The 24623-nt window shown below is 42.9% G+C and overlaps 1 protein-coding gene across 1 annotated transcript; it reads right to left on the bottom strand.

Moving 5' to 3' along the window:
- Positions 1-3382: 3382 nt before the first annotated feature.
- Positions 3383-9591, bottom strand: LOC118933942 (ciliary microtubule associated protein 3). The gene is made up of 6 exons (XM_036928915.2): positions 8103-9591; positions 7733-7878; positions 6995-7093; positions 6130-6260; positions 4552-4669; positions 3383-3505 (listed from the first exon to the last, which is right to left on the bottom strand). The coding sequence occupies exons 2-6, from the start codon at positions 7874-7876 to the stop codon at positions 3383-3385; spliced, it is 615 nt and encodes a 204-aa protein (XP_036784810.2). The 5' UTR covers positions 7877-7878; positions 8103-9591.
- Between the last annotated feature and the right edge of the window lie 15032 nt (positions 9592-24623).

Here is a 24623-nt window from a genome sequence, read left to right as displayed (position 1 = left end):
CATTTGCCACAACATGGATGGAGCTAGAGGACATTATGTTCAGTGAAATAAGCCAAGCAGAGAAAGACAAGTACCAAATGATTTCACTCCTATGTGGAATATAAGAACAAAGAAAAACTGAAGGAACAAAACAGCAGCAGAATCACAGAACCCATGAATGGATTAACAGTTACCAAAGGGAAAGGGACTGGGGAGGATGGGTGGGAAGGGAGGGTTAAGGGCTGGGAATAAGAAAGGGGGCATTACAATTAGCATGTATAGTGTGTGGGGGGTCACGGGGAGGGCTCTACAAGACAGAGTAGACAAGTAGTGATTCTACAGCATCTTACTACGCTGATGGACAGTAACTGTGAAGGGGTATGTTGGGGGGACTTGGTGAAGGGGGGAGCCTAGTAAACATAATGTTCTTCATGTAATTGTAGATTAATGATACCAAAAAAATAATAATAAAATAATGTTTAAAAACCTACCTCCTAGGAAAAGTAAAAAAAATTTTTTTTAAAAGCTGTAACAGTGCATCCTGCCTGAGAATGGAAGGTATCACATGGGAAATCAGGTCTGATCTTGAAGTATGAATACAGGGAAAAAATAAATCTCATGCAGAAGAAGGCAGAAAAATAGCCCAGAGGCTTGAGAGATCTTGTGCACTGTAGAACAGCAGGAAATGTGACCTGGCTGGAGCACATGGTACCTGGAGAGGGTCACAGGGAATGAGGCAGCCAAGGCGGGTTGGGATTATATAGGCAGGACCTTGCTAAATGGACATTATTCTCTAATCAAGGGGACCCATAATGGGTTTTAGAGTAGGAGAGACATGATTAGGTGTGTGGGGAAGAGCAGTCTGCTGGCTGGGCTCCTCTGCTCTGCCACAGCCCTCAGCAGGGGTTGCTCAGGCTCCTGCACCTGGGAGAGACACAACTCTAGAAGATGCATGTTCTTCATGCCTGGGGCAGCTTCTGCTCTAGAGCCTTGGCTGTTTTCTTAGGCTCCTGATCATGGCTGAGAAACCTCAGCAGAAATGAAGGACCCCTTTACATCTGAGCTCTAAAATCAGCATCTAGAGCCAAACCAAAGAAGTGAGCTGTTGGCTTCCCCATGTGAGAGTTCTGCTCCGACTCTCCTCTTTACTTTCCCTAAGTCCTTGGGAGACTCTAACTGCTCCCCATGGTGTTGGTGGAAGATTCTGACTAGACATTCTTTCCTTCTCTCTGATGGCAAAAGACAGTGTCAGAAGGATATTCTGTTCCTGAGAAGTCTTGATGCTTAATGAGTCTCTGAATTGGCCAGATACAGGTTAGGAATTCTGAGAAAACATGTGCAGAACTTGGGGAAGGGGCAAATGGAGGAGAGGCTGAGGTGTTGGGGGAGGAGGTGGAGAACGTGTTGGTGACTGCGGAGAGGAGGACATGGAGGCTTCTATACTGGTAAAGCAGATGGCACTTGTGATCCTGAAGACAGCACAAAGGTCTTGCAGGAGGCAAGCCCTTCCATTCTTAGTGTGCCCAGGGTATGGTTGCTGCCAGAACTGCAAGTGCCACAGTGGGCCTTACATTTAAAATGCTGGTATAATCCTTCTTTGGCAAAGTTCCCTTGTGCAGCATATGAAACTACACCTTCCAGTATTCCATGTAATCTACATATTATATTAATCAATCTATCACATTAGAAACTCTACCCTCCTAAAAAGTATTATGGTAAGGCTTTAGTTATTAAAATCTGAAAATATTGTAAGCCCCTCCAACCAGATCCAGATGTAAAATACATATGGCACTGCATGTTTTATTCTCTGTATTCACTTGTACTTTCTTAAATAGTGTAAATAATTTAGCATTTTAAGAGACCCTGAAGGTTAACTGAAACTCTATTTAAAACTATCTTTTATCAAATCAGATTCATATGTGAGAAAAGACAGTTCCCTTTCCTGGAGAAGACCTTGAGCATATGCATCAAACAAAGGTAGCAAACATGGTCTTTTTTCCTGTCACTAGACTCCAAAGCAGGGGCCCAAGATCCTAAGGCAGAAAAAACAGTGGATGCAAAATAATCACCTCTGAAAAAACCTTCATGTGTGTGGCTCCAAAGGAGAAGAGGAAGGGAGGGATGTGGGAGAGGTGATAAGAGTTAATCCTGACTTAAGTCAACTCACAAACACATCTAGTCAAGGAAAGAGAAATCATTATATCATCATATGAAACAGGCCTTTTATGGGGCAGAAGTTTCTACAGTGAGAATCTTTCTCATTACCGTATTATTCCAACTGGATTCCCAGTAGACTAAACTCACCATCATTTCTGCAGAAGACCTTGGCCCCTGAGGAATTAGGCCCCTCAGCACCTTTCCCTGGGGAGTGGTGCCCCTGCTGCTGCTCTCACTAGCCAAAACGTCCCCTGGGGACGCCCTGCAGGAGGCAGCAGGCTGAAGCTCCTCGGGCCACCATGGCAGCGTCTCACTCCTTGGCACCCAGACACAGAGCCCTGCCAGCATTCTGGTAATGACTAAGAAGCCTCAGTGGGCACCACAGGGCCTTCCCATAAAAGATAAGGCAGGCCACATTTAGTGCCCATCCTGAGGAAACTAAACTTGAGTTATTTTGGTTAGTGTAGGAGGAAAGGGGACTACCTTCAAGACAGAGTGTCTAAAAAGATCTCTGAATCTGGCTGCTGTGATTTCTGACCTTTACACAACTAAACTAACATGTAAGGTTTCAGGGGGTCAATCAGATTGGGGGTGCAGCCCAATTCATTCTGGGGAGCCACTCTGGAGGGACCTCCTCCTATGTCAGGCCAGGCCCAAGAAGCCAGCAGATGAGTTTGATTCTTCTCTGGTCCCAGTGGTTGCCCCTCTGCCTGACACATGGGAGTAACTCAATGTATATGATGACAGACACACTAAATGGACATAGGAAAGGAGCAATTTTTGGTTCTGTGAGGTTTACAACTATCTGGAAAAGGCAACCAAGTCAGGACCTCCCCACTCCACACTAAGAAACTCAGAAGCTTGGAAGATCTCCTAAATCATAAACATTTTACTCTATGTTTGAGTATTCCCCATATCCAGCAAGCTATCCCGATGCTTGGTAGGCACAGACCAACACCTTCCTTTTACCAGGGCTAGTGGCAGACAACTAAAACTGGTGCCTGGGAATTAAGCTAGAGGCAGGGGCCCGTGAGTATTTCCACTAAAGAAAGCCACCCAATGGAACACTCAACAGGCCACCAGACCCATCTGTGCGTGCGTACTACAGACCAGCACATGGAGACAGAATACTCTCACACCGTTTATGCTCCCATTTAGACATTAGGAGCCCCTTCTCCCTCCCTGGGCCCCATGCTGGCAGACCAGAGGGCCACAGTGATGGAGAGGAAGGACAGCAGCTCTGTCCTCAATCCTGGAGAGGCTGTGGACAGGAGTTGCTCAGGAAGGTACTCCCAGCCCTGCAATTGTAGAACAGGCATAGGTAGGCCACACGGTTCCGATGCTTTCTAAATTCTTTGTCAGCGGACAGCTGCAATGAAAGAATATTGTCTAGGTCAATATTCTAATCAAGCCCTCCCCTTTGGTCTTTTTGGCTGTGCCAAATAGAGCTGCACATTATGAGTGTGTGGCCCAGTTAAACCCCAACTCCATAGTAATCTGGCCTTAGTGAATCTCATACATTTGTGTGTACATATATTCTTTGTCAACTTACTCTGGTGCATAACTTGCTGGGAATTATTTTCTATTTGGTACTTTTCCAAGTATAGCTGGTAAATGTCTTGAAAACAAAGTTTAGGGATTAGTGTTTCATTCTTGAATGTTACCCATAGGCCCTAGCACAATGATGTTAGTGCATTAGGCAATTAGAAACACTTACAGAATTACTCCAAAATTCCATTAGGGAAAGAAAGGTGCCTCTGGAAATTGCTAGCTAAAACAGACCCTTTCTTATGTTTTAGGTCCTGCATTAAATACATTTCTATATTATCTTGATTCTACATTACAACCTTATCAAATTGATTCTATTATCATACTGATATTAAGATAAGGAAACATGAGTTTTGGCAAATTAGGGGACTTGCCCATGATCAGCCAGCAATTAAACAACAACCTAGTATTTGAAGCCAGGTACTCTTCCCCAGAATCCATGGGCTTACCAGAATGCTCTACATTCACCTGATGATCTAACACTCAGGTGGTGTGATCGAAAGACCCCTGGTTTAAGAGTCACAGCACTTAGAGTCGAGCTGTGCAACTTGCACAAGTCACTTTCTTCATCTGAGCCCCAGTTTCCTCCTCTATCACATAGAGATAATTCCCTTGTGCCTACCATGTAACATTATTTGAGGATTATATAAGAAAATGTGACTTGTGTTCAGCCATACACACATTTAAAAATCTAATGAAGTTAGGTAACTCTTGAACAAATTCCCTTCTGCGTGTTCACAGAACATAGTGTGCATAATTTCCAGGGAATGAGGACTTCCTGCTTAAAATCCAAGAAGACTCCTGGGTAAGAACTCAGCACACATATGAAGCACCACACAGAGAGCTCTACTCAACCAGCCTGAGTACCTCAACTTTTAGGGTTCTTTTCTGTACACAGGGAACCTGAGCCCAGTCCGGAGATCCAAATTTCATTGGCCAGCTGATCTTCTGCGGTAGCTTTGTCTCTGGGTTGTATGTGCCAGGGCTAGAAATAAGAATGCAAACCATGGTATGTAATGAGTCCGTGACCATGCAAGGAGTCCACTGGTGCCTCAGCTGTCCCTGAACTAGGCCTTGCTCCATGCAAAGGGCACAGAGTGATTAGCTCTTCAATGTTAGGCAAGAGCGGGCTCCTTTGCCTGTTAATGTATTTCTAATTATGTGTTAAAGATATCTAGTCTTGACCTCCATTAGGGCAGAAATTCACCCTAGCTTAAAAAATATTTCTGCAACTCAGGATCATTGAACTAAGACACCAAAAGATCCTAGAAGTGGTAGGTGACAAAAGAAAGCTACCCTTCTGATGAATGAGCCCTGTGCACAATTTGAAATCAGGGATAAAAGGACAGTGTTAAATCAATGTGTCAGCAACAGAGGACAGCAAAGCAGAACCACTTCAATTTTGTTGACAAGGGGGTTATTCCACAATTGCCTCTGTTCATAACTCTGTCATTGCTATAAACTCTGCTTTGGTGGAAGTCACACTTACAGAAGAGCACATGGGGGTCAAGATTCAGCCCTTTCACTTCCTTACTGGAACCTTGAGAAAGGATCACTCTCTGAGCCTTGGATTTCTCACTGTAAAAAAAAGACCTCAACCCTTGCCCTCTAGGTAAGCCTATGGATTCTGAATGGCATCCTAAAGCACTTAGAAGCTGCCCCTTGGTCTCCAGGGCCTGCGAACGCAGCCCCACCCGCCTCCACCGTCCTCGTTCCTCCTTGCTCAATGCACACTAACTACACCAGCCTTCTTTTCTTAGTCTCATACCAAATTCCTTCCCAACTCACCAAGTCTGCCCTTGCCTTTCCTCCTGCCTGGCAAGCTCTGGCCTCAGATGCTCACAGGGCTGGCTCTGTCTTGTCATTCTCATTTCTGACAAGTGTCATTTCCCCAGAAACACCTTGTTGGACAATACTTGCCGAAACAGCCTCAGTGCCCCCCCATTACATCATCATCCTGTTTTGTTTTCTTCATAGCACATCACCAGGGCACCATTCTGCTGGGTTCACTCCTGACAGTCATAGCTATGGCCACTGTCTTGGTGTCCTTATGAATAAGGCCCTCTTTCGCTCTCAGGAGTGTCAGTCTGACTAAGAAATTATTGTTCACTCTCATTATTATTATTATCAATGTTTTCTTGTTTATTTGCTTCTTGACTGTCTGGACTATTATAGACCGTAGGCATCAACAAATTAAGATCCTTATGTGATGGGCTTAATGCACAATCTCTGGAACCTACAAAACTGCCTGGCACATTCATAATTATTTTTTGAAGGAATCAGCATGATTTACAATTGTATCATGCCAGAGATCTAGGAGGTAAGAGGTTGGATCGTTAAAGCTGGGTGATTCTTATTCAGCTGGCATGGTTTGGGTGCAGCCCCTCTTTGTGCTCCTTTCCCTATGGCTCTTTTTTGAAACGCACAAGAAAAGAGGAGACATACCCGGGGTGATAACTGTCCTTCGAGTATATCCTAAATCGAGGCAATGAGGCATTAAATGGAGCAAAATTTTGTTTGTGTTTTTGCTCCTGAGGATTAACTGTCTGGTACATGCCTGGGGAAGGCATCATATCCTGTTTCCAAGAAAAAGATCAGTATGTCAGAGGGTGATAGATAGATGTACACATGCAAAGCTTTCTAAGCAGATAAACAGAATCATCCTCTTCCTGTTCATCTATCAGTTAGGGTTCAACCACCTCAAGCTATGGAAAGGGGCCTAAGGTAGGGAGAAAACCAAGATGAGGGTTGGCTCCACTACATATGAATACATAACGCCTGGTGTGTAGGAGCAGAGCTGGACAGGGGGAGGACTAGGGTAACTTGTTGAAACTACGCCCCTACCATCCCATCAGAGAGATTGCTGGAGCCAGTATGCCTACTCCTTGAGCGTGTCAGGAAAGTGTCCAGCAAGAGATGAGGATCCTATTCTGAAGACTTCCACACTTGAAATCCAACCACAGAAAGGGTAGAAAAGTTGGAATTTGATTTTTAACTGACAAGATAATAGGATGCATATAAATAGAACTTCCAGTACTTTAACCTCAGGTGTCTCAGCACAAAGCCCTGCCTTGGTACCATTTCTCCCAGGAATTGTTTCCACTCTCCCAGGACACTCACACACACATTTGCAATGCTAACATCCAAGTTTTCAGATAGGCTTCCCCAAAACTTTTGCTAAATACCCTTCTTCTTCAATTTCAGGACATATTCTATAGGTAACCACCCACTCTCTGCCCTTTGCTCTCCATGCAAATACATGCAGCAAGACAGGTCACACAAAAACCTATGCACATCTGCCAGTGTTAACCTTGTTGATTGGCGTAAACCTCAGTGCTGTTCTGGCTCCAAAAGCATATCCTCTTCTGCTGGTCGGGATCTTAGAGAGATTGTATGCCAAGCCATACTTCTTCAGTGGTATATGACAAAACAAAGACAAAAATCAATCAAACACACAAACACATAAAGGACCTTACAGTGATCAAAAGAGACTTAACTTAGAATGTTCTTAACCATTTCTGCTAAAGTGCCTCTTTCTTTTTTGATACCTCTGTGCAAGGCCATCCAGAAAATTACATAAATAGCACAGGTAAGTCAGCCAAGGAGCATAGCTGCCCAGGTAGAGTAAATGACATTTCTATGCATTCCAGTGAACCCAGTCCTCTGAGGCCCAGAGCTGAATGTGCTCAAGTGTAACTGCCAGTGTGATTATGTTATCTGATAACCTGACCTCACCACAGAGTACAGTCCAGCTGGGAATAATGAGACGGTAAGTGGCATTGCTTCACAGGCCTTTGGAGATGCCAGTGGAGAGGGGACTATACTGAGGGTTATACGTAGCAAAGGCTCGCATTTGGTGGAGATGCAGAGCAGAGAAGAGGTCCTTTAATTTCTGACATTGGCCCTGACTTCTGGTTTCAGAGGTCCAGGGCTCCTTCTTGTGTTGCGACCCCAAAGATCACAAATCCCATAGAGCTTTTCTTCCACAAACTAGGGCAACCTTAGGGAGTCTGGAACTGAGCCCCACGAGGGGAAGGTGAATACTCACATCGTCTGCTATGTAGCATCCAGGCCCTCTGTGGGGCACTCCCCTAAGAGGGAGAAACTTGTTCCCCAAGAAGTTTGGGGGATGGAAGTGAGGAAAGAGCTTCCTCTGCTGACATGTCCCAAAAGGGATGTTAACAGGCTCCATCTCTAAAGTTCAAGAAAGAGAAACTCCACATGAGGGGTGGTCCCCAGGTCTAAGTCAGCACTTTGGGGGTATGGGAAGGCAAGCAGAGGACTAGGCCCCACCAAGCTCCTAACAAAAACCAGAGCGAACGTCTTGGAGGGTCTACCTGCCCCCCATTCCCGTTGTTCCCAGCGCCCCATTATCCCCCTCTCCTCCAGTCTCGAATCCTCTAGCTCAGTCCCCTTACCAGCTATGCGGAAGCACACGGCGCGCGCAGCTCCCAAGCGTCTGTGTACCGCGTTGCCACGGGAACCCAGACGCGCTGCGGCACCTCAGCTGTAGCTCGCTGCCGGCCGGCTGGTTCCGCGCCTGCGCAGCCACGAGCGCTCCCGGGGACTCCGAGCCAGAACCCCAGCTCCGCGGCCAGCGCGCTGTGCACTCTGCGGCGGGCGCTGCGGGACGGCTGCCGCACTAGCCGCTGTAGGGGTCGCGGGAGTGGGAGGTGAGCAGAGGGTTTGGAAGCTGGTTCAGCGGAATGCGCTGCTGGGGAGGGAGGGACACGGGGGTTCAGAGACCCCCGAGATACGGACTGCCTAGACCGGGACTTAGGAAAACGCGGCCGCCTGCAGGGAGGGCCTGTGGCTGCCCCCAGAGCAGGGGCATGGGACACGTGGAGCCTAGACGGCTCCGTTATTAAGCCCCCCTTACGCTCAACTTTCTTTTTGCTCCAGCGCTTCCTACTCGGTTGCCCCCTTCTACTCTGAAGCGGGCCCCACTCTTTAAATGGCTGGAAGCCTGGAGTGCAGCAGTGAGAGTGCCGAGGAATCACACCAGTGCTTCATAGTTTTCAGATGGTGGGCTGTCACTTGAAGCGTAAGTCCCTGTTTCCTGGCCTCTGAATTGGGAATCACAACTCCTCTTTAGAAGGTGGTGGAGAGCTTTAGGAGAAGAGGATTAAAGCAGGTCGGTGCCTGGAAACTGGCGGGTGACCATACAGGAGGTTGGTATTACCGAGTATCATATCCGGGCAGCGCAGGAGCACTGCCCTCCTGACCCAAGAGGAAAGTCGGGGTGTGTGTCGTCTGGGTTACCTTTGTCCTGGGTATCAGCCCTGACATGTTTCCACCGGATTTTAGGACGTCTTTAGGAGTGGTCAGGTGTGGGAGGCAACAGCACACACGGTGGGACTGGTCTACCTTTTGGCCTCTAAGCATGACCCTGGGGTCTGCACAGACCTTGGGCTGCACTGTCTGCAGGGACGATTTTTACAGGTGGAAGGCAGGGTTTCCGTAAAAGGTGACTCTGAGTCCTAGCGGATTTTTGGAAGCTTGGGGAAGCATTTTGTTCGTTAAAATTTATTGAAGGGATGCCTCTGTTCAATGGGCCAGGGAAGCTGGCGCCCTGCAGAGCACTGCCCATAGTCAATTGCCTCATCTCTTACATAACATTCCAATGTTCTGCTGGACTCTACAAAGATAATGGCTTGGCCTTGACCTGTATACAATAATAGTGAAAAGGTATTTTATAAGAAAAGATGCAAAAAACAACTCAGAAATATAGTAGCAGGTTGTATGAGAAACAAAGCTTAATTGGAATGAAACAATGGCCTCAATATCATTATGTCATTTACTCCAAGAATTGTTACTCAAAATAGAATTTCAGTACTGCTTTGTAAAAAAAAAATACAAAGAAATGTTAGTATTGATTTGATGATTTTCACTTTCATTAATATTTTGTGTGATAATATTTTTAGGTACCCACAGTGTTTTTCAAATCATTGTTTACATTGTTAGTGACATAAAACATATGTTACAAAGTACTTTGAAAATATGGCCACCCTTTCCCTCTTTGGAGACTGGTTTGCTTCAGACTAATCCTCCAGCTGAGAAGAGATAGGAAAGCTGGACTAAACCTCGGTGTTTGGAGATGTCATAGGTATACCAAGGAAGAGGGATCATGAGGGAAATGGTCCCAGGGAGAGGGGGAGGCTGAACAGCAAGCCCAGCAGTGGGTACTGCTCTTCCCAGTAACATTTCTAATTAAAAAGCTGCTGTGAAGAAGAGGATTTGAGCAGAACTTTGGAAGGCCAGTGAGCAAAAAATAGGCCGGTAGTGCTGGAGGGGAGCCTGGAGATCACCCTGGTCTTTTAGTTGGGACCCTAAAGAGATAAACCCTAGGAACGAGGGTAAAGAAGAAATAGATCATCTGTCAAAAACCCTCAAGTCCAGCTTCGTATCTGCTTAGCTCCTGACTGCATTGAGGTGGTCTGCTTCTACCCTTACTCCATACTTCACTATGAGCTGCAGAGTAGGTCATCGTGAATATAGCATCATCCAGGGCCTCCACTAACTGGTATAATTTTTCATGGAAAATGCTTGCCATTCAATATAAAGCAATACCTCAAACAAACAGACCAAAGAAAGTGTAACAATAAACCCAAAGAAAGTCCAGAGATGGAGTTATCAAACATGGCCTTTAAAATAACTGTACTTGGCTTGAGAATTAGAAGGAAGCCTCAAGACTATACAGTGAACATATGAAGGAAAAGAAATCAAGGAGCTGAGAGAACCAAGATGGTTGTGTGAGTAGAGCAGCGGAAATCTCCTCCCAAAACCATATATATTTTTGAAAATACAACAAATACAACTAATCCTAAAAGAGAGACCAGAAGACACAGGACAACAGCCAGACTACATCCACACCCACGAGAACCCAGTGCCTTGTGAAGGGGGTAAGATACAAGCCCCGGCTCAGCGGGACCCGAGAGCCCCACACCCCAGCTCCCGGCGGGAGGAGAGGAGTCAGAGCAAGGAGGGAGAGGGAGCCCAGGACTGCTAAATAGCCAGCCCTAGCCGTCTGCACCAGAGCGCAGACACACAGTGCATGCATGGGGTGCTGGATACTAGGGAAACAGGACAGTAAGACCTGTGAGCCAGTCCCCACAGCCGGTGCCCCTGGGACAAAGAAAAGTGGGTGCTTTTTGAAAGTCTTAAAGGGACAGGGACCTCACAGCTGGATGGAACCGTCCCAGGACACTTAGCCCAGCAGCTGGAAATCCCAGGGAACTCTGGGTGCCCGAACCCCCACAGCACAGCTCGGAGGCCCCTCACTGCGATAAACAGCCTCCCACCTGTTCCCCCTCTGACGCAGCTCCGCCATATTGGAGAAGCAGCCTGAGGCAGGCCACGCCCACAGCAACTGCAGAGCTAAGCAAACTCCATAGCGGCCAGGCAATGTCAGAAGCCCCTTCTGCACGCCGCTGCCCAGCACAAGCCACTAGAGGCCACTGTTCTCCCAGGAGAGGAGGGCCATAAACTGGCAAGAAGGGACTTTCTCTAACCCAACACATGCGCCAGCTCCCCACAAATATATCTATCGCCATGAAAAGGCAGAAGAAATTGATACAGATGAAGATCACAGAGGCAAACCCTGAGAAGGAGATAGATCAAACCAGTCTTCCTGAAAAAGAATTAAAAATAAAGCTCATAACCATGCTGATGGAGCTGCAGAGAAATATGCAAGAGCTAAGGGATGAAGTCCGGAGGAAGATTACAGATGTCTGGAGGGAGATTACAGAAATAAAACAATCTCTGGAAGGATTTATGAACAGAATGGATAAGATGCAAGAGGCCATTGATGGAATAGAAACCAGAGAACAGGAACGCATAGAAGCTGATACAGAGAGAGATAAAAGGATCTCCAGGAATGAAACAATATTAAGAGAACTGTGTGACCAATCCAAAAGGAACAACATCTGCATTATAGGGGTACCAGAAGAAGAAGAAGAAGAGAGAGAAAGGAATAGAAAGAGTATTTGAAGAAATAATTGCTGAAAACTTCCCAAAACTGGGGGAGGAAATAATCGAACAGACAATGGAAATACACAGAACTCCCAACAGAAAGGACCCAAGGAGGACAACACCAAGACACATCATAATTAAAATGGCAAAGATCAAGGACAAGGACAGAGTTTTAAAGGCAGCTAGAGAGAGGAAAAAGGTCACTTACAAAGGAAAATCCATCAGGCTATCATCAGACTTCTCAACAGAAACCTTACAGGCCAGAAGAGAATGGCATGAAGTATTTAATGCAATGAAAGAGAAGGGCCTTGAACCAAGAATACTGTATCCAGCATGACTATCATTTAAATATGAAGGAGGGATTAAAAAATTCCCAGACAAGCAAAAGTTGAGGGAATTTGCCTCCCACAAACCACCTCTACAGGGTATTTTAGAGGGACTGCTCTAGATGGGAGCACTTCTAAGACTAAATAGATGTCACCAGAGAAAATAAAGTCACAGCAAAGAAAGCAGACCAACCAAATACTAAATAAAGGCAAAAAATAAAATCAACTACCCACAAAAGCAGTTAAAGGAAGGACAAAAGAGCACAGAATAAAACAACCAACATATAAAGAATGGAGGAGGAGGAATAAGAAGGGAGAAAAATAAAGAATGACCAGACAGTGTTTAAAATAGCTCCATAAGTGAGTTAAGTTAGACAGTAAGATATTAAAGAAGCTAACCTTGAACCTTTGGCAACCACGAATCTAAAGCCTGCAATGGCAATAAGTACATATCTTTCAGTAATCACCCTAAATGTAAATGGACTGAATGCACCAATCAAAAGACACAGAATAATAGAATGGATAAAAAAGCAAGCCCCATCTCTATGCTGCTTACAAGAGACTCACCTCAAACCCAAAGACTATAGGAACAAAGAAAGACTGAAGGAACAAAACAGCAGCAGAATCACAGAACCTAAGAATGGACTAACAGTTACCAAAGAGAAAGGGACTGGGGAGAAAGGGAGGGATAAGGGTGGGGAAAAAGAAAGGGGACATTACGATTAGCATGTATAATGTTGGGGGGGGCATGGGGAGGGCTGTGCAACACAGAGAAGACAAGTAGTGATTCTACAGCATCTTACTACGCTGATGGACAGTACTGTAATGGGGTTTGTGGGGGGGATTTGGTGAAGGGGGGAACCTAGTAAACATAATATTCTTCATGTAATTGTAGATTAATGACAACAAAATAAATAAATAAATAAAAATAAAAAATAAAAAAAGAAATCCACGAAATATGTGACCCTCAAGTAAATCCATGGATCTGAGGTAAGAGGCTAAGAGAAAAAAATTGATCATATCTTTAAAAAAAACATTCAATAAAGATTCCAGTGTAGTCCCAGAAAGAAACTTTTCACATCATATCTCCTGTCCGTGTTACTCATATATGACACAACTGGGCCCATCCACATCCTGACTGATGCAAATTCGTCAACTTTTCATTAAAGTCAATTCTAACATAGCATAGTCAAAGATAGACTGTTTATATGCCATGTGTTATATGTTGTATGACAACTTGTATGATGGTAATATTTAGAACGAAGGCAGAATTTCAACTAGCTTTAAGGATTATCAAGGATCCAATGTTTGAATGTTCATCGAATACAAAGGAATCTATGCAGGTCAACTACTTAGTACAGAAGAATACTTAGGCAAAGTTTCATATCGTGGCCACTTTTGATGCAGACCATAAGTAAGGATTTCAGCAGTTCCCACCATATACATTTCTAACCATACTTATAACAAAAAGAAGAAGCGTGGTGTTTCTGGAGATAATAACTTTATGAGACAGTTATCTGCTTTCCTCCACAAACTATGTATGAGGCCATCATAAGAATTATTACTCCAGGAAACCACATGCTCTGTTTCAGTGGTCTAATTAAATTGGGATAGGTAGATTCAATTTTTGGTATAATGCTTTAAATAGATTTTTGCCTGAAGAAGTTTGTGGCTGACAAAATCCAATATAACCCCTGGTATTATTGCAAGGCTTGTTGAAATAGGATATATAAAATATCCAGTATTTTACTCTGATAGACTTATTATGATTAGTGGTAGATTAGGACAAATTTTCTTTGACATTTCTTGGTGAAGATAGAGGTTACCTTAACAGGAAGAACGGCTAGAATATTAGATGTGAGCTCAAACCAGTGTCTAGAATCTTGGTGCTGGAAGCTGTCACCTAGAGCACAGCTCTGCCCCATGCCTGTCTCCCAGGTATGGCTCAGTGCCGACCACTCTGCGGACCCTGAGTGGTTGGGAGGCAATAAGCAGCAGTTGAAAGGTAGGAATTCTGCCTGCAGAATTTAGAGCAAGTCCTCAAGTTGGGACATTTTTATCCATGGCTTTAGCTCGGAGTTTACTGGAAATGACTGGAAGTGGTTTACTTAAGTTCCTAGATTTAATTGCCCTGAATTGGGGTCCTCTATATGGGGAATAAGGACAATTTTCTGCTGCTTTCCTTTGACACTCACCCTCGATTCTTCACTGCAATATGGTCCCCACCTTCTCCAAATTTCACTGTTATCTTTGGAAGGGAAACCATGACTCCTGGAGGGGACACTATACCTTTGGAGAGGACCTTGTGCTAACCGCTGGATGTGGGATGATGGGACACAACAAAAGATGCCAGATTAGCAGTGAGCACTGAAGTTACAGCCCACCCAGACCTCACCTGCCACTGCCCAGTGTGAGTGCTTGCTAAGTGCTTCATTAACTTAAGTACTTATAATTGTACCATAATAATTATGGATAGTTATGAATTAATAACTGAAAAATTATATCACACACAAACTCCTGCAATCTACCTTGGAATACCCAATCTGAGGGTACTAGGTTTCATGATCATAGTCTGTTGTTGGCAAAACTAAAGGCTTTTCCCCCTACACCTTCCTCAGATGGCTCAGTCCACAAGCCCTCAGAAATGGCTTCAGTACATAAAACAAAGTCCTTGGTGGTTGGCAAACACTTATATAAGCATTGCAGCAAGGTCTCAATGCCTACTTACAAGCTCAGATCAGGGGCCCCTAGGACTGAGCACCTCCATCCAATTCCTTGTCTTCTTTGCGCTCCCTTTCCACCAGGTGCCCTGGGTCAGACCTGATAACCATGAGCCAGGAATTTGAAAATTTTCAGTTCATAAGATTCTAATAAGGCCTGCTGAGCTCCCCTCCCCCCAACTCTTTAAACTCTTCATGAATACTGTGATATGAACAACTGGCCATGACAGTGGTCTTTTAGACTCTGATCATTTCCCATAAGGATGTGCACAACACACATGTTTTGCTGAAGTTTGAAAGAAATGCATTTGTCACGGAATGACGCCAATGCTATGTCTCCAAGCACATCTAGTACCTTGAAGAGAAGGTGTTCATATAACCCTAATGGGGGCAGAGTCTTGTGTGTGACTGCTCCCCCCTTTCCATTCCTGGGTGCATCATTTTGACTGATTATTGTGAGTGGAGACCACTACGCTGAGCACAGTGGGGATAGTTCAGGAACCAGGCTCCTCCATGACCTTAAAGGAACCAGAGAGATAAGACAAATTACTCAACAGAAGTAGCTGAGAAAACTCAGGCTGCTGTGTGCTTTACAGACAGTGTTTCATCTGATGCTGAGAAAGCAGACTCAGAGAGCTTAGGTGCTATTATCATGCTGCAAAGCAGACTTTCCAAATGCAGTGTTAAGGGATGGACAAGAGGCTGGAGGCGCTCGCGTGCGATGGGGAGAAGTCTCAGAAACTGCTGGCAAGGTGTTGATTCGCTGATTTCACGAGGGTGCGTAGGGGCAGCCACAGGCCCAGCAGGCATGACTCGTGAACAGGCACAAGTTGTCTCAGCCTAGGAAAGCAGGCCTCAGAGAAGATGCTATGAGCTTTTGTCACTTCCTAATTTGGATCCTTAAGAGTCACAGAGAGGGTTGGTTCCTTTCAAAGAGTCAAAGCCTGTTTTTGTACGATAGAAATATCCCCACCAGGTGGCAGCAGCATGCAGCGTTCCCTTTTCCATGTAGGTAGGAAGAAAACTAGGAGAGTATGAGGAAAGCCGCTGGTATCCCTTTCTACAAACTATTAAAGATAAATCTCTTTGTCTTTATCATTCAAGGTGATACTTTCATTGTCGTTGAAGCAGCTTGAGCACACCAGGCTTAGAGGGGCAGGTTGTTAGAGGCTGAGTTCAGACAAACCAGACTTGAAATCCCAGCTTTGTCTCGTATTAACCATGTGATTATGCGGAAGCTAAATTCGCCTTCTAAGGTTGTCACAATGGTTAAATGAAATATGTGCCTGAAACGAAGTCGGTGATCCATAAGGGGGTGACTATTAGAAGCACAACTTCTGTAGCTCTTAAGTTTTCCTCTAAAAATTTATCTTATAAAGGAACATTAAATCATGCATGTGAAATTGGGAACTTCTTTGTCTTTGTACATAGCTCAAACGCTTCAAGGGCAGATTCATGACAAAGTTCCAGTAACTTCTTTTATGCCAGCTACAGGTTTACTTAGGGAATCATTTTGGTAATTGGCCTCTTTCACTAAATGCTTCTGAAAGGCTGTGCTCTGAAAGAAGTAGTATAAATGGCATATAGGAGGTATTAAGTGTGTCATTTGCTGGATTTAAAAAACCTTAATGCTTCCTTAGTGCTCACAGAATAAAGTCCATATTGCTTAGGATGGCATAGGGGGTCTGCCTTACAATCTGGTCTTGCCCTGTAGGTACCTAGTATTGATAGTCCAGAGTTTTACCCAGATGCCCCAGTGTGTGTAATCAGTTTCATGGGGCATGTCATAAATAATCTGATAGAATCATAGTTAAATATTGAAGGTTCTAAGTACACACTGTTTTAATAAATACATGGTATCTTTAATACAGTAAATTACACTAAGAGTATTCCTGTTTTGGCATTACAGCCCTTTCCATTTCAGATGTGTTTGAGAGAAGGACATAGTACAAGTGTCATGTTTAATATTTCCTGTCTCTGATGAAAAATGCCAAGATATAAACAGTATAGAAAGAGGAGAGGATTAAAGATGCTGGCATGAGAGGTGAGACAGAGGCTACATCCTAAAAAACACATATAATATGAAATATAGTTAATACAAGTAATCCTGAAAGAGCAACAGGAAAGAGGATGGCACCAGACTGCATATACCTGGAGAAAAGAGCAGACCTCACGGAACAGGGTAACATACCAAAGCTGCAGCCTGGCAGGACCCCAGCCCTTCCCCCATACCAGCACACCAGCAGGAGGAAGGAAAATGGAGCAGGGAAGGAGTAGAGGCCTGGGACTGCTGAATACATAACTCCAGAGATCTGCTCTGGGAGTACAAACCTACATTTCATGGTGCTTGCATGGTACTCTCGTGATTAGGGGATTGGAAAGCTATGACAGATAGAATCCCTGGAGAGACTGAGATTTCAGCCACTTATGGAAAGCAGGGATCCATATCCAGCTGCTCTGGGACAAAAGAAAGGTGGGCAATCTAAGAGACTTCCTAACAAAGAAGCCCATAGCAAGAGAGCTGCTAAAGGGGCAAGGATTGCACAGACCTTACTGCTCAGGAGAAAGGACAGTTAGACAAAATTGTCTGGGTTCACTCTGCCCAGCAGCTTGGGAGCTCTCACGATTTTCAGGTGTTCCAGCTCCCTGGCTGGCTACACAGCTCCAATAACCCCCTCCATGATATGCAGCCTACTGCACCTTTCTCCTGGCCAGCCCCACCTGGCTTTCAAACCTGCAAACCCTACTCTGGCATTAGGCCAGCCAGATGGAAGATTTACCTACAGCAATTACAAATGGAAAGCACAGAGGCTTATACCTGTGTGCTCGGCCCACTGGTTCAAGCAGTGGAGACAGGCATAGTTGCTGGGAAGCAGGAAACAGCTCTTTCCTGCCCCCAGGCACCAATACCACTCACCTGTGATACCTGACATTGCTTCAGGGGCTGAGCAGCTCCAGAGAGTAGAGCTTCTGGACACTAGAGGGCGCCATATACAAATATGAAACGCCAAAGGAACATGGTTCAAAGTAAAATTATTAATACAAATCCTGAGAAAGATAACATTGACCTAATGAATCTTCCTGAAAGGGAGTTCAAAACAAAAATCATTAACATGCTCATGGAGGTATGAAAAGATATTCAAGAACTCAGGAATGAATTCTGGTCAGATATCCAATCATTGAAGAGCACAAGGAGGGATTAAAAGCAGATTAGATATGGTGGAGGAGATAATAAATGAAAGAGAAACTAGAGAAGAGGAATACAAAGAAGCTGAGGCACAGAGGGAAAAAAGGATCTCTAAGAATGAAAGAATATTGAGAGAATTGTGTGACCAATCCAAACAGAATAATATTCACATTATAGGGGTACCAGAAGAAGAAGAGAGAGAAAAAGGGATAGAAAATGTCATTGAGGATGTAATTGCTGAAAACTTCCCCAGTCTGGGGAAGGAGATAGTCTCTCAGGCCATGGAGAGGCAGAGATCTCCCAACACAAGGGACCCAAGGAAGACAACACCAAGACATATAGTAATTAAAATGACTAAGACCAAGGATAAGGACAGACTACTAAAAGCAGCCAGAGAGGGAAATAAGATCGCATACAAAGGAAAGCTCATAAGGCTAACATCAGACTTCTCAGTAGAAACTTTAGAGGCCAGAAGGGAGTGGCATGATGTATTTAATGCCATGAAGCAGAAGGGCCTGGAATCAAGATTTCTTTATCCGGCAAGGTTACCATTTAAATTTGAAGGAGGGATTAAGCAATTTCCAGATAAGCAAAAGCTGAGAGAATTTACCTCCCACAAAGCACCTCTACAGTACATTTTGAAGGGACTGCTATAGATGGAAGTGTTCCAAAGTTTAATAGCTGTCACCAGAGGTAATAGAACCACAGTAAAGAAAGTAGAAGAGCTAATTACTAAGCAAATGCAAAATTAAATTAACTATACCCAAAGTTAATCAAGGGATACACAAAGAGTACAGAATATTATATCTAATATATAAAGAATGGAGGAGGAAGAAAAAGTTAGTAGAAAAAGAAAAGAACCTTTAGATTGTGTTTGTAACAGCATTTTAAGTAAGTTAAGTTAGACTCTTAGATAGTAAGGAACTTAACCTTGAACCTAGCCTGCCAGGACTGGTTCGCAAACTGGCAGTCACTATGCTGGTGTCAGGCCAGCCAGAGGGAAGCTCTGCCTACTACAGCTAGAGACACAAAGCACAGAGGCTTACACCTGTGAGCTTGGCCCACTGGCTCTGACACTGGAGACAGGCACCACAGATGGGAATCAGGGAACAGATCTTTCCCCCCCAGGCACCAGCACCGCTCCCCTACAACCCAGAACCTCACACTAGGGGCTGAGCAGCTCCAGAGACTGGAGCTTCTGGGCACTACTGGGCACCACACAGAAATATGAAAGGTCAAAAGAACATGGTTCAGACCAAAATCCCACAAACCCCAGAAAAAGGGACAAATGAACCTGAACTCACCAATCTTCCTAAAAGAGAGTTCAAAATAAAAATTATAAACATGCTTATGGAGGTACAGAAAAAGATTCAAGAACTCAAGAATGAATTTAAGTTGGATAATCAATCATTAAGAAATTCCATATCTGAAATGAAACATACAATGAAGGGATTTAAAAGCAGATTAGACATAGTAGAAGAGATGGTAAACAGAATAGAAATTAGAGAAGAGGAATACAAAGAAGCTGAGGCACAGAGAGAAAAAAAGAGTCTCTAAGAACAAAAGAATATTCTTTTGACCAAACCAAATGGAACAATATCTGCATTACAGGGGAACCAGAAGAAGAAGAGAAAAAGGGATAGAAAGTGTCATTGAGGAGGTAATTGCTGAAAACATCCCCAAACTGGGAAATGAGATAATCTCTCAAGCCTTGGATGTGCACAGGTCTCCCAACACAGGGCACCCAAGGAAGACAACATCAAGACATGTAATAATTAAAATGGCAAAGATCATGGAAAAAGACAGACTTTTAAAGGCAGCTAGAGAGAGAACAAAGATCACATACAAAGGAAAACCCATCAGGCTATCATCAGACTTCTCAAGAGAAACTTTACAGGCCAGAAGGGAGTGGCATGATATATTTAATGCAATGAAGCAGAAGGGCCTTGAACCAAGAATACTCAACCCGGCAAGGTTATCATTTAAATTTGAAGGAGGAATTAAACAATTTTCAGATAAGCAAAAATTGAGAGAATTTACCTCACACAAACCACCTCTACAGTGCATTTTGGAGGGACTCCTATAGATGGAAGCATTCCTAAGGCTAAATAGATGTCACCCAAGGAATAGACAAAGAGTACAGAATATGATTCATAACATACAAAGAATGGAGAGGAAGGAACAGGGGGTAAAAAAAAAGAACCTTTAGGTTGTGTTTGTAATAGCATATGAAGTATGTTAAATTAGACTGTTAGACAGTAAGAGAATTACCCCTAAACCTTTGGTGAATATGAATCTAAAGGCTGCAATGGCAATAAGTACATACTTACCGATAATCACCCTAAATGTAAATGGTCCGAATGCACCAATCAAAAGATATAGAGTCACTGAATGGATAAAAAAACAAAACGCATCTATATGCTGTGTACAAGAGACTCACCTCAAACCCAAAGACATACACAGACTGAAAGTAAAGGGATGGAAAAAGATATTTCATGCAACTAATAGGGATAAAAAAAAAGCAGGAGTTGCAGTATTTGTGTCAGACAAAATAGACTTCAAAACAAGGAAAGTCACAAGAGGCAAAGAAGGTAATTACATAATGATAAAAGGGTCAGTCTGACAAGAGGATATAACTATTATAAATATCTGTGCACCCAACACAGGATCACCTACATATGTGAAACAAATACTAACAGAATTAAAGGGGGAAATAGAATGCAATGCATTCATTTTAGGAGTCTTCAAACACCACTGACTCCAAAGGACAGATCAATCAGACAGAAAATAAGTAAAGAGACAGATGGACTGAACAACTTATTGAAACAGATGGACCTAACAGACATCTACAGAACACTCCATCCAAAAGCAACAGGATACACATTCTTCTCAAGTGCACATGGAACATTTTCAGGAATAGATCATATACCAGGCCACAAAAAGAACATCAGTAAATTATAAAATATGGAAATTGTACCAATCAGCTTCTCAGATCACAAATGTATGAAACTAGAAATAAATTATACAAAGAAAACAAAAAAGCCCAGAAACACATGAAGGCTTAATAACATGCTCCTAAATAATCAATGGATCAATGACCAAATAAAAACAGAGATCAAGCCATATATGGAGACAAATGACAATGATAATTCAACAACACAAAATCTGTGGGATGCAGCGAAGGTCATGCTGAGAGGAAAATATATTGCAATACTGGCCTACCTCAGGAAAGAAGAACATTCCCAAATGAACAGTCTAAACTCACAATTAATGAAACTAGAAAAGGAGGAACAAATGAGGCCCTAAGTCAGTAGAAGGAGGAACAGAATAAAGATTAAAGCACAAATAAATAAAATTGAGAAGAATAAAACAATAGAATCAATGAAAGCAGGAGCTGGTTCTTTGGGAAAATAAACAAAATAGATAAACCCCTAGCCAGATTTATCAAGAAATAAAGAGAGTCTACACACACAAACAGAATTAGAAATGAGAAGGGGATGTCACTACAGACACCACAGAAAGACAAAGAATTATGTGAGAACACCATGAAAAATTACATGGTAACAAACAGATAACCTAGAAGAAATGGGCAACTTCCTAGAAAAATACAACCTTCTGAGGCTGACCCAGAAAGAAACAGAAAATCTGAAAAGACCAATTACCAGCAAAGAAATTGAACTGGTAATTAAAAAACTACCCAAGAACCAAACTCCTGGACCAGATGGTTTCACTGCTGAATTTTATCAAACATTTAGTGAAAACCTAATACCCATCCTCCTTAAAGTTTTCCAAAAGGAAGAAGAGGAGGGAATACTCCCAAACTCATTCTATGAGGCCAACATCACTCTAATACCAAAACCAGGCAAAGACACGACAAAAAAAGAAAATTACAGACCAATGTCCCTGATGAACATAGATGCAAAAATACTCAACAAAATATTAGCAAACAGAATTTAAAAATACATAAAAAGATCATCCATCATGATCAAATGGGATTCATCCCAGGGATGCAAGGATGGTACAACATTCAAAAATCCATCAACATAATCCACTACATCAACAAAAGAAGGACAAAAACCACATTATCATCTCCATAGATGCTGAAAAAGCATTCGACAAAATTCAACATCCATTCATGATAAAAAATCAAAACAAAATAGGTATAGAGGGCTAGTACCTCAACATAATAAACGCCATATATTTTTTATTTACAAACCCATAGCCAACATTATACTTAACAGCAAGAAGCTGAGAGCCTTTCCTTTAATATCAGGAGCAAGACAATGATGCCCACTCTCTCCACTTTTATTCAACACAGACCTGGAGGTCCTTGCCATGGTAATAAGACCACACAAAGAAATAAAAGGCATTCAGATACGTAAGAAGAAGTCAAACTGTCCTTGTTTGCAGATGACATGATATTGTACATAAAAAACCCTAAAGAGTCTACTCCAAAACTTCTAGATCTAATGTCTGAATCCAGCAAAGTTGTGGGATACAAAATTAATATACAGAAATCTGTTGCATTCCTATACACTAATGATGAACTAGTAGAAAGAGATATCAGGAAAACAATTCCATTCACAATTGCATCAAAAAGAATAAAATACCTAGAAATAAACCTAACCAAGGAAGTAAAAGACCTATACCCTGAAAACTACAAGACACTCTTAAGAGAAATTAAAGAGGACACTAATAAATGGAAATTCATTCCATGTTCTTGGGGAGGAAGAATTAATATTGTCAAAATGGCCATCCTGCCTAAAGCCATCTACAGATTTAATGCAATCGCTATCAAAATACCTACAGCATTTTTCAATGAACTAGAGTAAATCGTTCTAAAATTCACATGGAACCACAAAAGACTCCAAATAGGTAAAGCAATCCTGAGAAGGAAGAATAAAGCAGGGGGAATTATACTCCCCAACTTCAAGCTCTACTACAAAGCCAAAGTAATCAAAAAAATTTGGTACTGGCACAAGAACAGACCCATAGACCAATGGAACAGACTAGAGAGCCCAGATATAAGCCCAACCATATATGGTCAATTACTCTATGATTAAGGAGCCATGGACATACAATGGGGAAATTAACGCCCCTTGAACAGCTGGTGTTGGCAAAACTAGACAGCTACATGCAAGAGAATGAAACTGGATTATTGTTTAACCCATACACAAATGTAAACTCGAAATGGATCAAGGACCCAAAAGTAAGTCATGAAACCATGAAACTCTTAGAAGACAACATAGGCAAAAATCTCCTGAATATAAGCATGAGTAACTTCTTCCTGAACACATCTCCTTGAGCAAGGGAAACAAAAGCAAAAATGAACTCATGGCACTTCATCAAAAGTAAAAAGTTTCTGTATGGCAAAGGACACTATCAACAGAACAAAAAGGCATTCTACAGTATGGGAGAATATATTTGTAAATGACATATCCAACCAGGAGTTAACATCCAAATATATAAAGAACTTACATGCCTCAACACCCAAAAAGCAAATAACCTAATTAAGAAATGGGCAGAGAATATGAAGAGACAGTTCTCCAAAGAATTTCAGATGGCCAACAGACACATGAAAAGATGCTCCACATTGCTCGCTAGTCATCAGAGAAATGCAAATTAAAACCACAATGCAATATCATCTCACATCAGTAAGGATGACCAGCATCGAAAAGACTAAGAACCACAAATGCTTGCGAGGATGCAGAGAAAGGGGAACCCTCCTACACTGCTGGTGGGAATGTAAGAACAAAATAGCAGCTGAGTCAGAAACTCCAAGAAGGAACTAGTGGTTACCACAGGGGAGGGGTGTGAGAAGGCAGGTGGGGAGGGAGGGAGAAGGGGACTGAGGGGTATTATGTTTAGTACACATGGTGTGGGGGATCACGGGGAGAACAGTTAGCAGAGAGAAGGCAAATAGTGGATCTGTGGCATCTTGCTGCACTGATGGACAGTGACTGCATTGGGGTATGGGTGGGGACTTGATAATATGGATAAATGTAGTAACCACATTGTTTTTTCATGTGAAACCTTCATAAGAGTGTATATCAATAATACCTTAGTAGAAATTTTTTTTTAATTCATGAAAGCACATGAAGAAACTTCCAGAAGTGAAAAATGAAAATATAATAAATAAATAAACAGTGTAGTAAGAATAGGAGGGACTCCATTTTAAGGCTAAGATTCCATTTTAAAAACCAGGGAGTTAGGTGGTAAGATTCCTAACATATTCTTTTGTAATAAAACAATAACCCACCCTATCTTAAGGCAGGGCAAGCAGTACTAACTGATATGTTCCCAGTGCTTGAGGGAAATCACTATCTTCGAGAAGAACAGGATCAGTAAAATCCTTGTGTTAAGTTTATCTTATGTCTCATAAGATATAATGTCTCTCATTTGAGAGAGATATCATGAGACCACATATGAAGCCTATGCCCTACTGCCCTTTGCCCCATTCCTGAAAGCCTTAAAAGACAGAATCCTAAGCCCTTAAGTCCGCCTCCTCTCTGAGGTTGTCTGCACTCCCATTTCTTTGAGTGTGTACCTTTTAAATAAGGCCTTCTCACTGTTGAACTTACTGCTTTTCGTCTCTATGCTCTTCCAGTGTTAAGTGTCTTTGTCACTTTGCTATTTCATTCTATTTTCCACACTTAAGCATAAGTCTTCACTCCCTTGTCCTACTTTGTACAAGTAGGGAGGGGCTACTGAGAGCTCTGACTTGGGTTTGCAAGT

This window comes from Manis pentadactyla, chromosome 4 (genome assembly GCF_030020395.1).
Source record: "Manis pentadactyla isolate mManPen7 chromosome 4, mManPen7.hap1, whole genome shotgun sequence".
NCBI lineage: Eukaryota > Metazoa > Chordata > Mammalia > Pholidota > Manidae > Manis > Manis pentadactyla.
The sequence above is the reverse complement of the archived record's forward strand: the minus strand, read 5'-3'. Positions and strand labels throughout refer to the sequence as shown.

Excerpts from the sequence above, each read along its gene's own strand:
- LOC118933942 (XM_036928915.2), bottom strand. The coding sequence starts at position 7,876 with ATGGAGCCTGTTAACATCCCTTTTGGGACATGTCAGCAGAGGAAGCTC. Across the intron at positions 7,094-7,732 it reads GATGCTACATAGCAGACGAT|AAGTATGGCTTGGCATACAA; the intron begins GTGAGTATTCAC and ends ATACCACTGAAG. Across the intron at positions 6,261-6,994 it reads GGTTTACGCCAATCAACAAG|GATATGATGCCTTCCCCAGG; the intron begins GTTAACACTGGC and ends TCTTGGAAACAG.